Consider the following 15,251-nt stretch of genomic DNA (forward strand, 5'->3'; position numbering starts at 1 on the left):
CCTATCGCGAGATGTGAGGTTCTGACGAGATCCACGCCGAGCCGCCGACCCCTGAGGGTCGCACTTTTCCCCGTCGATCAACCCTTTCTTCTAGGTTAATAAAGGTTTGTTTAAATTGTTAAATAGGTGGCATTATGGGAAATTATTTTATTTTAATAACTCAGTGGGACTTTTAAAATAACTAAAACTATCATAGCTAATGAAATTTGATTCAGGAAGTGCACGTTCCCGAGAGAAAAACAGAAACACACAGCACCTGTTGACTGGTGTCAAGCCAGCCTCCAATTCGAGACTTGCAGTCAAGCCAGCCTCCAGTTTGTTTTACGTTCCCTGTGTATTCAAAGTATTACGGGAATGGATGTGGAAACCGGATTTCAAAATAAAAGCCAACTTCGAGTGAATTAACAGATATGTTAAGAACATAATAACATATAATTTAGGCTTTTTTTTTATTTTTTACAAACTCTAATGTTAGATCTATATGACACAGCCTTGTACCCTAATTGTGCCCTGTCACTATCAAGGCCATCTTATTTTGGATTTCAAAGTAAAAGCCCTGTGAATCTTCATTTTTGAACTACTCTTTCAATGACTTAATAATGCTCTTAAAAGCAAAAGTCGTATTTCCAAATACTATTTGAACTTTATATCAACACTTTCCAACCACAGTCTTTTTACAGTGATACCATATCAATATCAAGTCAGTCTGATTTTGCCTTTCATAGTAATGGCCCTTTGAAATTGTCCATAATTGACTTAATCTTCTAACGATTCAAAATGCTCTAAAATGAAAAATTCTTGTTTCCACAGGGTAATTCCACCTTAGATCAACAGTATACAGCCCCACAGTGATACCATATCAATATCAAGTCATTCTGATTATGCCTTCCAAAATAAAAGCCTTTTTAAATTGTCCATAATTGACCTAACTTTCAGTGATTTCAAAATGTTTTAAAATGGAAATTTCCTGTTTCCACAGGGTAATTCCACCTTAGATCAACAGTATACAGCCCCACAGTGATACCATATCAATATCAAGTCATTCTGATTATGCCTTCCAAAATAAATGCCCTTTCAAATTGAGCATATACGGCCTACTTTTTTGACGATTTCAAAATGTTCTTAAACAGAATTTTGCTGTTTCCACAGGATAATTTCACTTTAGGTCAACAGTATACAACCTCACGATGTTACCATATCAATATCAAGTCATTCTGATTATGCCTTCCAAAATAAAAGACTTTTCAAATTGCCAAGATACGACCTACTCTTTTAAAGATTTCAAAATGCTCTAAAAGTGAAAATTGCTGTTTCCACAGGATAATTTCACTTTAGGTCAACAGTATACAACCTCACGATGTTACCATATCAATTTCAAGTCATTCTGATTATGCCTTCCAAAATAATGGCCTGTTGAAAATGCCCATAATTTACCTAACTTTCAGTGATTTCAGAATGCTCTAAAAAGGAAGATTTCAGTTTCCACAGGGTAATTCCACTTTAGATCAACAGTATCCAACCCGACAGTAAAACCATGTAAATTTCATGTTGGTCTGATTTCGCCTTTCAAATTAATGGCCCGTCGAATTTGTCCATATGTGATATACTCTTTCAATTATTTCAGAATGTTTTAAAAATGAAAATTGCTGTTTCAACACATATTGGGTTTTCATTTTGAAAAGCAAAATCAGACTCAATTGATTATGACAGAATTGAATCATAAAGATGATGTAAAAGGAAGCTGAAATTGCCACTAGGTTGTAATTGATAGTACGTTTATATTTTAAGTCTGTGGAAAGATGTCATTCTAAATAAAGAAATTACAAAACAGCTTGCAAACCAACCATGACATCTTTCATTGAAAGAGTAGTTCAAAAATGAAGATTCACAGGGCTTTTACTTTGAAATCCAAAATAAGATGGCCTTGATAGTGACAGGGCACAATTAGGGTACAAGGCTGTGTCATATAGATCTAACATTAGAGTTTGTAAAAAAAAAAAAAAAGCCTAAATTATATGTTATTATGTTCTTAACATATCTGTTAATTCACTCGAAGTTGGCTTTTATTTTGAAATCCGGTTTCCACATCCATTCCCGTAATACTTTGAATACACAGGGAACGTAAAACAAACTGGAGGCTGGCTTGACTGCAAGTCTCGAATTGGAGGCTGGCTTGACACAAGTACCTGTTGTCGGTCTCTGGGGACATTTTCTGTGCGGGGGAAGAAGGAGACAGTTTTATTTTAGGTGGGTGGATACATTTGGATTGTCGAGCTTTCGGTGTGTATAAGGCTTATTTATCTGTATAGACATTTTCGATTCCTTACAACGCACTGCCACGTGCTTTATTTCATTAGTTGTTAGTTTGCACTCTGGAGAGCCATTCAAAGTTGCGCATTCATATTTAATATCCACACACTTTGACAGAACTGTGCTGCTATATTTGTTGTGATTTCTGCTCTTCTCGGGTAGGTCTAGGGATTTTTTTTTAATGTCAATGGGACTTTGTTTTTAAAGTGAGCCATACAACATGTATTTAGTTTAGATTATACTTCCATATTAAGCGAACTTTCTTCTAATAAAAAATAAATTTCAAAAGAAAGTTTTTATTTTGAAATGCATAACGAAAATAGAATATATTTTCCAACATCATATCAGCTATACTTCACTAATGGCTAAGGTATTCGTACCTTTCCAACAACAGTTGGGAGTGGATTTTTGTATGGTTGCTGTTACAACCGGCTACAACTTACAGCTAGATATATAACTGAATTATTGTGTGATGATTCATTTAATAAATATACTTCCACAATCTGTAAGACAGTTTCAGCTGCAGCAATAACTAGAATACACATTTATGCATTGTGAAAAAGGAATTAATGAGGAGAGCCTGTTAACTGAAGTTTGGCTGGTGGACCCCCTTTTCATTCCACCATCAATTCATCAATTCCCTCCAAACCTTTCTGGGGAGAACAACCCCCTCTTTAGCCATTTCTGTGGCTTTATCCTCAGCTTCCTGTTCCACCCTGACCTGCTGGGTCTGTGCAGAGGGCAAGTCTGCAAGTAGTTCTTTAAATGGTGAATTTGGAACTTTTCAGACCCCAGAAAAGCACACACATACACATGTATCTCTTATGTGACAATGCAGTAATTAAAACATTGTGTAATTATATATATATTGTTCACTATTTGGCTGTTCATCTTCAAGAGCTTTAGTCATAGAAATGTATCATAATTAGTATCAGTAATACTAATCACTAATCCTTAATACACTCTAAGAAATGTCAGGGTGTTTGAGAGCCTGTGAGAAAGAGAGCTCTGTTTTGTAAGAGCTGCTTTTTATTTATTTGTAAAAGGCAGGATTGAGGCACCGTGAGTTTTTGAGGTCTCCTAAGGCAACATTAACAACAAAGTCTTTGAAACAAACACTAAATAATGAAATTAAGAAAATGATTTTGCAACTTCTTGTGAAGTTGTTCAGGCTCGCTAGAAGTGAAAGTCTCAGGTTCAGCAGAGGACATTGCTGCACATACAGGGTGCTTTGTTCTTGTATATAACCCTAAAAGGACAATCAGAACTGTTATATTTTAAACAGCTACAGCAAATGCAAGACTTGGACATTTGGTACACCAGTAGCCTTTGTTTTATGGATAACTGCATGTACACTGCTCTTACAATGACTGTTTCGTAATGGACAATTTGTCATTGAGTAACTTTTAAAAGGGAGTCATAACAAAGGTTATTTGGCATTTAGTAAAATTCTCTTGTCGTTTGAGGTGCAGAGCTGCCATGATGAAAAGCGTCAGGGTTGTGGTTGTTGGAGCTGGCGTGATTGGATTCTCCACCGCTGTGTGCATTGTTGAAGCTCTACCTTTCTGCTCTGTTACTTTGATGGCTGACAAATTCAGCCCAGACACAACAAGTGACGGAGCTGCTGGGATTTTGTTTGCTGCACAATTTCCAGGTAAGAAAACAGGATCTGTCTCAGAGATTTACACTACAGCTGCACCACATTATGCAATGTATATAAAAATAAAAACGCAGTGCACATTTGCTTTACATGATGCCTTTCTCCATCAGATATTCCCTTGCAAAGACAAAAACACTGGTTCAAGGACAGCTTTGATCACCTGTTGGCCATTGCTCAGTCTCAATGTGCACCAGAAGCTGGAGTAATGCTGAGCTCTGGGTAGCAATTACTTGTATACGATGCTGTAAAAGTTGAGTACTTAGCCCGATCCATTGTCGAACAACTGATTTCTCTACTAATTTCTTGCAGCTGGCAAATTTTTAAAGAGGTTCCAGCAGTTAAAAAACCATTCTGGTCAGAGTTTGTGATCGGCTTTCGACTCATGACTGATGTTGAACGGAAACGCTTCCCAGATCACAAGTTTGGTCAGGCTTTCACCACCTTAAAATGCGAATGCTCCACCTACCTGCCATGGCTCGAGAAGAGGTTCATCCCCTACATTAAACTTCTTTTATCACGTCATACTATTATATCCACAAGCTTTTAATTACAAATGAACTCTACTTAATTTAAAGTTCGTCATGTTAACATCATAAATTCTTCTCTAAAGGTTCAGAAAAGCTGGAGGTCAAGTGGAACAGAGGAAAGTCAACAATCTTCAAGAATTGAGTAACAACTTTGATATCATTGTCAACTGCTCCGGTCTCGGCTCCAAAGTATTGGTGGGAGACACACAAGTGTACCCTGTCAGAGGCCAGGTCCTCAAAGTGGAGGCCCCCTGGGTGCAGCACTTCATTAGAGATGGAGATGGGACGACGTACATCTACCCCGGCATACGCAGTGTCACTATAGGTGGGACGAGGCAAGAAGGAGACTGGCGGCTGCAGGTGGACGACAGAGACACTAAGGGCATCCTGGAGCGCTGCAGTAGGTTGGAGCCGTCACTCAACAAAGCCAAAATTCTTAACGAGTGGGTCGGCCTGAGGCCCAGCAGGAAGAACCCAAGGGTGGAGAGGGAAGTGGTGGAGCTGCAGGGCCGGCCGGTGCCTGTGGTCCACAACTATGGCCACGGGGATTGGGGAGTTACCCTCGCCTGGGGTACTGCTCTGGACACACTGGGGCTGGTCAAACAGTCCCTTCATGAAATGGCCCCACAGCCTAAACTGTGAACACATTCTACATCCCACTTCTACTCAGGGCTACTAACACAACCTTTTTATAAAATGACAAAGCTAAGCACAGACAGAACACTTAGTAGATTTAGAGTAGATTTTACATAAAAAAAAAAAAAGACTATAAGAAACATGATTTATGGAAATATAATTATTTAATAATTTAATTTAACACTGGTGGAGTTTTAATTTAACTAATCGTTAATAAGTTTTCAGGATATTACATCATTATCATCATTACATCTTTCTGTAACAGTACTGTAAAAACATCAGATTTAAGAAAAAAAAGCATTTACTGCTGTTATTTTTATGCTTATAATACATAAGAACATTTTCTGTATCACTATTTCAGTGGAGATAATGTTTTTGCATTGTCTGGAAACATTCATTTTGTTATCATAAAAGCTGATTGCCTGTTAATAATTTTAGGTTCCTTTCACAGCAGATGTTTTGATTGGGGTGTTCCTAATATAATATAAACATTGTGTCAATAAACCCTGAAAAAGAAACTGCTTATTGCTTTTCTAGTTTGCGCCCGTACTTTGCCATCTGGGGCCAAATTGTCTGTATAGGCCAGCTGTGATTATTATATTCTATATTTATATATATATACACACATACACACAACAAGAACAAAACACTCAGTTCATATTAACAGTTTGAAAACGTTCCATTACAGTGAACCCAGAAGGAGTAAATTATTCATGAATGCTTTGTGTTGAAAAATGACAACTCTGAGCGAGCGCTACTGCTCGTGTAACTGTTGGACTCTGCACAGCTCCACTGCAGAGACGAACCAGATTCAGCTGAATGGAGATCACTGAAACTGTGACCGAGGGGGTCAGTAGCTACATGAATGTGGTTTAACAGCATAAGCACAGACCTTCACGTTTCCACTTTAGATGTCAAGTTTACACTGTTATATTTTCTTTGAAAACCTGTGGTTAGATTTTCAGAATTTCCATTTAGCTGAAAACCAGAAATCAACAGCTGTAAAGACACCTTTCTGTACTGCACTTACTGTACAGACCTTGTTAGAAACCGGCTCCACCGCCAGATTTACTTCTAAGTTCTTTTCGTTTCAGCCGACAAGCTTCAGAAGTGGCTGAAACTGAAGCACCCTTCCTTTCTCCTAGAAAGATGTGCTCTCTGTCGGGCATTACTGTCGGTAAGGGTTCTCGCTCTGGGTTTAATAAGGAAGGTGCAGCTACATGGTCGCTGGACCTTTTGGGTGGAGCTGTGGGTGGCGGCTCTGGGTGTGCCTGCTGTGTTGCTGTGCTGGTACATGCAGCAGTGTATGATGTCCTACATAAAGCGTGGGAGGATGGACGCACGACTGTCAGTGGGTTTTTTGTGCTCTTTATGTACAGATTTAAGTCTTTAGGGCGGAGGAGGAGTCTTCTCTTCTGATCTTTGTGGAGAATCGTCAGGGAGAAGCAGCGGCGTAGCGGAGTCTGTGCTGCGTTTCTTCTTAGCTCCATGCAGCTGTGGCTCCTAGCAAACGATCTGCTCTGAATACGACCTTTTATTGAGCTCAAACCGCGCTTTGGGAGGTTAGGATGGACATGGGGGAAGCATCTGGGTTTACTGTGGGATGAAGACTTGCTGGACTGGATGGAGGCGAGGGGCAGGGGGAGGACAGGGTACTCTGGGGATGGGAGGTGGCTGGACTCAAAGCCAGATGAAGATCTGCTGATGGTCGAGCGTGTCTTTTTGCCCCTTCCTGAAATAAACAAGTGGAGTGTGCGCAGATCATACAGCTGCCAGGCAGTTGTGACATGTATCTGGGTTAAACACAACAGCAGCAGAGCAGGGAGTCTTGGAAAGTGTCTACTTTGAAATGACACCAAAGAGAAAAAAGTCAAAACAAGCAGCTAAATGTGCACTAAAATGAACGATGGGTAAAAGAAAAGCAGCAAGCAGTCAGTTGTGGTAAAGCATGGAGCGATTTATTCCTCACACTCAACCACGACAGAAGCACACTTCAGAAAATGCTGAGACTTCAGGGCCCAAACATGCCACACTTCAATGAGAAGTTGGTTAAACATTTTAAAGTAGCCCTAAGCCCTCTGCATTTTTGTGCATTTACAATGATACAAAATGCCTTATTTTAAACACTTACACTGTTAAGTAAATATTTTAATTCTGCTGCAATATGCAGTCTTCAGGCACGTGATAAAATATTGTGCAACATTAGGTTTTACTGGACTAAAAAAAAAAAAAAAATACACACACAAACATCAGAATCTTAAAGGAAATACACTTTAAGGTGAGGCTGATCTGACATCTTAGTCCAATCACGTAACATTCAGAAAGCATAGCTCTTTGCATTTCGACAGTTTGTAGACTTAAGTCTAAAGAGAAAACCACTGTAAGCATGATACAGCTGTGAATAAAGCGAGCACTTACTGCAAAAATGTACTGTTTTTAATGTAAGTAGACCTAAAGCTTGTTTAAACACTCATCACACAACAGCCACCACTTTCAGCAAATGCAAAAACCACCACACAAGTCAACACTGCGGATCTATTTGTAGATCTGCAAGCTGCTCTGCACGCAGCTTCTTCCAAGGCCTGAAAAATGTCACTGCTCAGCTCAACATCAAGTAAATTTGCTAGTCCCTTGTTACCTGTCCTCTGTATTATGTTGAGAAGGCAAGTGATGCCAACTTTCAGAAGCACTGAACAGACACGTGACCGCAAAACAGTTTGATTCAGTGATGCAGAAACAGAAAAAAGCATGACGATGCTTGAGGGAAGAAAAAAAACAAACAAACATGAAGCGCTAGAAGTAAATGCGACGACAGCTGAGTCTTTCCAGAAGAGCATGGAAACGGAATCTGGTGGATTGGAATGCTTGAGCTGGAGAGTCTTTCTAGACAGGGATGAGGCAGAGGAGGGCTGAAGAAGCGTACAGTGTTCACAGGCGGGTCAGGCTGTCATTACCGTTCTCCAGGTTCTCATTACTCTCGTAGCAGCCAGAGTCTCGCGGGGAGTCTCCCAAGAGGCCACGCCTGTCCGGCAGCAGCTTCTCCTGTGAGCTTTCAGACTGACCGCTTCGCTCTGGGTCGCTGCTTCCTGCAATGCACAACGCCGCCACCAGGGGCATGACAGTCAAAAGAAAGTCGTGCAAAACTGTGACTTCCTAGTAGGGCTGGGTATCGTCACTGATTTCTAGAATCGATTCAATTCCGATTCACAAGGTCCCGAATCGATTCGATCCACGATTCGATTTAATTCGATTTAATTCGATTCGATTCGATTTAAATCTGGGAAATTTTGACAGTCAGAAATATTATAATTCAGATCAGTACATTTACATATTTTTGTATCAATAAAAAGGAAGCTGACACACGCAAGACTTTATCACAGGTGTGAGCGTCACAGCAGCTGAAGATAAAACACAGAAAAACATGAAGGTGATTTTCCTGGCCTGGGATTTTATAAAATATTCTGCAGTACATCAAAAACGAAAGAAAACCATTAATCAACATATGAACATTACCTCTGAAGTTACAGCGGTTTTATTAGAGACACAGCGTTTTGCATTTTGAATAATTTTAAAAAGTTTAAATTTGTTCAGTATTGAACAGCAGAAATGAGGTTTTCTTTTCGGAAGAATGTAAAAGGGAAAAAAACAGCGGCTGACAGCGCTGTAAACAACAGTAGACTTGTGCGTAACAAGCAAGCGAATAATGAAGAAAGGGAAACTGTTCTTGAAGTACAGAGAGAGAGAGAGAGAGAGCTGTGCATCGCGGTGGAAGCAAAACAGTAAAAGTCAGAGTGAATACATGACGATGTTTATGTGAAGCGTTTGGATCTTCTTTTGCTGCTGGTTCGGTCAATATTGTTTGGAGAGAGATCAAACTAACAGCTTTAGAATCGGCTCATAAAGGGCGTGAACACAAAGCGTGCTGTCGGCTTTCAGCCCCGACCGTGAGAAAGGCGACATCTAACTGATTCTGATCCGCAGGTCGCGCTGTGTGTTTAAGTCTATGTGCAGAATCCGTGTACCTGCTCTCATTTACTGTCTTAACTGTTTGGTGGTTCTTGAAATTTTGTGAGATGTCACCAGAGATTCTGGCATTTCGGGCAAAATAAATTTATATTAAAAAAATCGATTCAGGATTTTAATGAATCGATTTTACGTTATCCAAGCCAGAATCGATTTTAATCGATGAATCGATTATAAAAACCCACCCCTACTTCCAAGTCTAAACATGCATTCTTTCCGATGGCCAGCAGGGGGCAACTACTCAGACTTTGTTAGAAGAAAAAATGCCCCTCAGTCTCTTTACTTTGTGACCTCAAACAATTTCCCGATGTTATGATCCCAGTTGCTAGTTTCAAGCCATACATGAATTAAATGGTAAAATTTTGCAAATTACTGTGGCTATTTGAGTTAAAGAGGATTATGCAGGATTTGTTCATTTATTCTTCAAAATTTAACTATTAAACCATGAGATGCAGCAACAACAGAAAAAATGTCTACAGAAGCTGAAACCAAACTCGGACTGTGTGTCTACTGCAGACAGTATTTAGATACCGATCTGTACATCTAAACCCTCAAATATTCTAATTTGAAATGTGGCCCTTGGATTGAGGACGTTTCTATGATAGAGCGAGACTTTCTATTGTTTGTCTGACCCACCATCATATTCTTGCAGCAGCTCCACAGCGGTGAGCAACACGGCTCTGTGTTGCGAGTCTGTGATGTTGAGTTCGTCCAGGTCCTCCTCCTCTAGCAACTTAAATGTGTCTAGATCCTCGTAACCGTTAAAAAGAAAGGTGGGCAGGTGCTCCTGTAGAAAGGCGATAATAAAAGGTGCACAAACAGATCCATTAAAATATGTAAGAGGGATGCCATTTGAGCATGCACATCTTGCAAAACAAATATGAAGTTAGCTTAATTTTAAAATTTCCCAACACAGATGAAAATGAAAAATAATCTATTTAAGCTACAGGTAAAAGTTGTAAGTTTGACATTTTAGAAAATACTCCTATTGGCCTGCTGTGAGTAAGGTGAAGCTTAAGACTGAGAGGAGAGGGAAGCATCATACAAAATAAAGGCAAATCTCACTAACATGTTAAAACTCTTAATATATAACTATCACTTATATACTTACATATAACTAGTTGCTTTTGCACTTTATTTCCCCATTGATTTAACAAACAGTATGTAACACCTTACTAGTGAGGAGGTGGGGGAATAATGTTAGTCTGTACAGATTTGAAGGTGGTTGCTGTTATCAACTCTCAAAAAGAAAGCAAGTAAGTGTACTTCCCCTGAATGTCAAACTGTTCCTTTAAATAGAGCTAAAGCCAATCACATGCAAGTATTTTAGTCACTGCTTTTAATCACAAATGTACGCCTTTCTTTACTTTGAGGTTGATGCGATCAAGCAGTTCCTCCACAGAGGTGGGTTTGGGTTGCCGGGCCTTTCTCCTCCTGCGTGTTTTCTTGGGCTTCACCTCCTCTTCGTTCAGAACATCCACATAAATGAACTTGAAGGTTCCGACTTTACCGTTGAGCATCCCCATCCACGTACCCATCGGAGGCTTACTAATGATTTCGATGATGTCTCCGCTCTGCGAATCGAGATAAGCTGAGCTTGAGTTTTTTTGTTTTTCAGTACGAGCTCATATCTAAGTAGTGAGCAATATAACATAGCCTACCTTCAGCTTTAGGGAGTCGGTGTCATAGGGACTTGGAGTGAAATCTGTGTGAACCAGAGCACGTCCACAGAAGGGTCCACGGTAAGGCAGCTCGTCTTCCTCTCCGTCCTCAGACTTCACACTCTCTCTGTTGCTGTTGGAGGAGTCGGTGGTGCCCACCGTCTGACCACCTGCACGAATCAGAAAAGAAGATGTCACATCAAGACCACAAGTTATCATGGGTCTGTTAGTATCTGAAAAATATTATAAATGTTCTTCTTTACTTCAGGAGTTAGTTTTTTTTTAACCACAGATGAATACAGCGAGATCAGAATGTTTAGACTACTTCAAAAGCGATAAACATCAAACATCAAGTTTAAACAAATACTGAGAGTTATTAAAATATACACGACACACAGACATACTCATGGAACTCTGTCCGCTGAGAGAACTCCTCAGGCTTTCCACGGACCCTCCTGGCTTCAGTTTGGGCTTCTCCAAAGAGTCAGAGTCTATCTGAGGCGAGTGAGGGCAGCTGGAAGAGCGATCTGGACTTGACTGGAAGATATAAGGACAAAAAAAACCATTTATTACACTTGCTTAAAAATCCTCACACCCATACTTTACAATGATAACACACATAAATGCTTCTAAAAACATACCTGCTCAGAGAGAGAACTATGGTATCGCTTGGAAATGTGTTTGCGCATAGTCTCTCTCACAGACTTGACTTTTTTACCCAGAGAGATACGAGGTGTTGGTGGGAATTTAACGCCATCTCTCAAATCCCCGTCTCCAGTTTTGATCTAATTTACAAACACAGAGAAGTAAAAAGGATGGAAATAAGTAAATCAGATTAAACTTATAATTCATATTTATTTAGATAGCTTTAGGATTCCTTGCACAGCTTATATATTTTAATAAATCTTGTGTACTTCACATTTACTTTCATATCTGTGTCACAAATTTTTATGGCTCTCTATTTAATTTCATCGTTTTTGATCCATTCTTGTTGCACACAGAGGGCTACACAATACTGCATATATTCTCTACATATTACAGACAATAAAGTTGACTTTGATTCAGGTCACATTTAGTGCCACATACAGTGTTATCGTTCTCAGGGCTGACTGCAGTCACTGAGCGGTTGGTCAGGTCGAATCCTCCAAAGCTAGAAGCTCTCTGTGAAAACACAAGAGAAAGCAAGAAATGAGATTTTAGAGCACGGTCTGTCTTCTGCTGCAGGTGCAATTGTTCCCACCATTTATGCTTTCAAGCCACAAGAATAACAACATAAGGCTGACATAGAGAAATGAATAAATAAAAAGACAGTGTTATGGAAAATGTACACGTCTAGTGGTTTGTTAGTTCCTGAGGTTGCTTATTATTCATTCTTAAATAGACTTCAACTATGTTTACGTTTAACCAGGATCAGTGATGGTGTATGGTACCACTGATAGGCACCAGTCTTGTTTAGTTAAGCATTAATCCCGAGTTTCTGTACAAATACAAGACAACAAGAAGATAAGAATAAATGAGGCTATTATGTACAAACTGTGACATGTTTAGGAATTTAGAACTTTATGTGAGTGTGCCTTTAAGCCAGTCAGACTCTCTTTCAAACTAAAAGGCCAGTTTAAATGGGCAGTTTGTTGTTGCCTCATTGAGACGCTTAAATAATGGTACCAATGGTGCAAACTCACTAACAATGGAGGTGAAAGGATTCGTTACTAAACAATCTAGACTGCAGTCTTTATTTAAATGCGCCTGTGTACTCACCCCGTGGTGACTGAGTGGGTTGAGGACCGGGTGACGCAGCGCGCCATCGGTCACCGAGCGTGCAATTTTGGGTTCCTCACTGCAGCCCTCTGTTTCAGAAAAAGAAGAGCCTTCGCCTGGCTCCCGCACCTCCCCTGCTATGTTGGTCTCCTGGTGAATAGGGCTACCACTAGACTTGCTCAAGGTCTGGAAGGTCTTTTGGCTACTGCAGGTGTCCACACTGCTGGATGACGGCGAGGTGGTCAGGCTGTCCGGGTCTCGGTTATAGGAGAGTTGCTCCTGCAGGGTTGAAGCCAGGGAGTCCACTGGACAGACTAAAGGTTTCCTCTGCAAACCTGAATATAGAGAGATGCTGGCATCTCCACAGGGAAGGCCATCTGCATTCAGGCTCTCTGGTGGGTAAAAAGAGAACAGAAGAGAGTTTATTAACAAATCTAATAAAATCAGCAACTGCATTTATTAATTATTTGATAATAGCTGCAATTTGTGAGCCATTCATGGTCAATACTAAAGAAATAAGATTGTTACAGCATCTACTGCTTCAGAGAGCTTTTCCAATCTGCCAATAAAACTGTATTTGATACTTTTATCTTTGGAAACTTGCCAGATTGTGGTTTTTGAGCATTATTTAAAGCAGGGGAAAAGTAAAAACATGCTATAAATATGCCACATAAATGCCACATTCAGCACCGCGGTGTGCCACACTGCTTCCTCTACCACATTAGATACTATCTGAGAGTAGTTTTAGTACCCTCTGCTCCAGGCCTCTTAGACTCATCAATCCTGATCAACTTCTTCTTCGTTTTCCGGGTTGAGTTGACCAGCTTGTGGAGCCTCCTGAATGTGACAGATTCCTCTTGTTCATTGTCTGACAGGTCACAGGGCTGATGGAAAAGAATATTAAGAACTGTATTAATAGACAACATCTGTAACAACACTTTGGCTCTGAGGCCTAATATTCTCAGTAGGTCAGGAGATATTATGCAACACTTTTGCTTTTTGTATACTACAGTGTGCAAGCCTAAAACTGTGAGCTATCTTAATTACTCTCATTTCTAGTAACTCATCAGCGTACTTGCTGTGGATGCTTTGCAACTATCTGTTGTAGAAGCTTGTAGCTTAATATAAATATATGTGGTAGGAAACCACAGTGGTGACACTGGGGCCCCGTGCAGAGAGCTAACACATACACAGTGGGTCACAGCAGACTAAAAAAAGCCTTCTATGTACAGAAAATTAAATAGCTATCTGCTTGGAAATCACCTTAACCATTATCTGAAAATGTCAGTGGTGCATTTGCAGTCTTGGGTCATGCATGCTGAGCACTATCTGCTGACCAAAACATCAGCGGCATGCATCTCTCAGAACAGACATCGTGAGACCAAATGAAAGCTGATTAGCAGCTTGAAATATACAATAGAAGTTCAGAGTTAGAAGGAAGGATTTTTATTTTACAAAGGTCACATAAATACAAAAAAAAGAGAAGAGTGAGATTGATACATATAGTAAAGAGAAACAGTCAGGCCATACAGACTAATGTGAAAAATGTGCCCTGAACCTGAGCCCCCTAATCACCCCACCCACGCATAATAGAGCTGCAGCCTGCATAACAGAGCCCTGTGCTGAATCCACCCGCTCACCACAGCACAATAGGGGGTTAGGGCTTTGACAGCAATGAATAGAAGCTCGTCCAATGCCCTGCAGTTGGGAAAGGACCCTGAGCTGCAGGGCTTTAGAGGGGCCCTGGTTCATCATCGGGACAGAGCGAAAAAGAAAACGGCACTGTCAACGCCTCAGCAGCGTTGGCACGGGTAAATCGGAGGTCCTCATGCACAACACACTGTCTGAAGTAGCGATTCAGCATTAAAAAGCAAATAAGATGCCCTTAGAGACTTACGTTACAGCTGAATGACTCATTTGGGGTACTGGAGGGATCAGTGGACTCTGTGAGATCAGCCTTGTATGTCTGTCTGTTTTGTATTTCAAACTCCTTCAGCTGCAAAAAAAGAATGAGCCTGTTAGTTAATGATGTAGATTTAGAGTCTATTATGAGGAGCCAATCAGTCAAAGAGGAAGTAATCCTGGAAAATGTAGTATGTAGTATTTTATGATGAATTATAAAAATTACATGATATTCACTGTGCAGATTAAACCCTAGTTTGACCATATATCTGCATAAGATTAAATCGTGCCAGGACTTTTTTTTGTGATGCATGGATACAAAGTTTCCGACAATATGATAAGACTTTCTTGTAGTTTATCCATAAAAATGTGTGTTTTTCCCCCACAAGGTCAAAGTAACACAGCAGCTGGATAATCTAAGGTTGAGTTTCTCTGGGATGCAGAACATCCTACCCGTGCCAGGGCTTCCTCTATGGAGATCATGTTTTCCTTCACCATCATCATCAGCTGAATTCGCTCCTCATCACTCATCGTAACTTCACTGGCCACAAACCCAACATCATCACCTGCAAAAATTAGCAATGACACCTTACATTAAGGAACACGACGAAATTTAAGAAAAATTCTTAATGTCAAAAAAACCAAAAGCATTTTTTTCATGTTTATTTGAGGTACCTTTTGAGATCTGACGAACGACACCCTTCTGGGACTTCTTGAAACTTTGCCAAAAAGACTTGCTCTTTCGTTTTCCATCCCATTTTCCTATTACATATA

The 15,251-nt window shown here is 40.2% G+C and overlaps 2 protein-coding genes across 6 annotated transcripts in view; one reads left to right on the forward strand and one right to left on the reverse strand.

Annotated features, from left to right (window-relative positions):
* Positions 1–5,231, forward strand: ddo (D-aspartate oxidase). 3 transcript variants are annotated; one of them, XM_085257020.1, is made up of 5 exons: positions 1–104; positions 3,783–3,964; positions 4,081–4,189; positions 4,280–4,456; positions 4,581–5,231. In XM_085257020.1, the coding sequence occupies exons 2-5, from the start codon at positions 3,790–3,792 to the stop codon at positions 5,137–5,139; spliced, it is 1,020 nt and encodes a 339-aa protein (XP_085113146.1). In that variant the 5' UTR covers positions 1–104; positions 3,783–3,789; the 3' UTR covers positions 5,140–5,231. The 3 variants fall into 3 exon arrangements, with proteins under 3 accessions (XP_085113146.1, XP_085113147.1, XP_085113145.1); XM_085257021.1 differs by lacking the exon at positions 1–104 and adding an exon at positions 2,131–2,280; XM_085257019.1 differs by lacking the exon at positions 1–104 and adding an exon at positions 2,155–2,247.
* Positions 5,232–5,278: 47 nt separating this feature from the next.
* The window catches only part of sash1b (SAM and SH3 domain containing 1b), a 67,957-nt gene continuing 57,984 nt past the window's right edge, over positions 5,279–15,251 (reverse strand). For all 3 annotated transcript variants that reach the window (XM_085257014.1, XM_085257013.1, XM_085257015.1), the window contains 13 exons: positions 15,153–15,239; positions 14,931–15,043; positions 14,473–14,571; positions 13,327–13,459; positions 12,576–12,967; positions 11,904–11,978; positions 11,459–11,602; positions 11,222–11,354; positions 10,818–10,987; positions 10,524–10,730; positions 9,793–9,943; positions 8,088–8,219; positions 5,279–6,865 (listed from right to left, as the gene is read on the reverse strand). In XM_085257014.1, the coding sequence (XP_085113140.1) occupies positions 6,177–6,865; positions 8,088–8,219; positions 9,793–9,943; positions 10,524–10,730; positions 10,818–10,987; positions 11,222–11,354; positions 11,459–11,602; positions 11,904–11,978; positions 12,576–12,967; positions 13,327–13,459; positions 14,473–14,571; positions 14,931–15,043; positions 15,153–15,239 (2,525 nt within the window). In that variant the 3' untranslated portion in view covers positions 5,279–6,176. The remainder of the gene's footprint in view (positions 6,866–8,087; positions 8,220–9,792; positions 9,944–10,523; positions 10,731–10,817; positions 10,988–11,221; positions 11,355–11,458; positions 11,603–11,903; positions 11,979–12,575; positions 12,968–13,326; positions 13,460–14,472; positions 14,572–14,930; positions 15,044–15,152; positions 15,240–15,251) is intronic.

The sequence above is a fragment of the Mchenga conophoros genome, linkage group LG19 (assembly GCF_057382185.1).
Source record: "Mchenga conophoros isolate Kocher_MC1m ecotype Shallow Benthic linkage group LG19, M_conophoros_male_GT1.1, whole genome shotgun sequence".
Classification (NCBI taxonomy): domain Eukaryota; kingdom Metazoa; phylum Chordata; class Actinopteri; order Cichliformes; family Cichlidae; genus Mchenga; species Mchenga conophoros.

Excerpts from the sequence above, each read along its gene's own strand:
- ddo (XM_085257020.1), top strand. The coding sequence starts at position 3,790 with ATGATGAAAAGCGTCAGGGTTGTGGTTGTTGGAGCTGGCGTGATTGGA. Across the intron at positions 3,965-4,080 it reads GTTTGCTGCACAATTTCCAG|ATATTCCCTTGCAAAGACAA; the intron begins GTAAGAAAACAG and ends TTTCTCCATCAG. Across the intron at positions 4,457-4,580 it reads CTGCCATGGCTCGAGAAGAG|GTTCAGAAAAGCTGGAGGTC; the intron begins GTTCATCCCCTA and ends TCTTCTCTAAAG.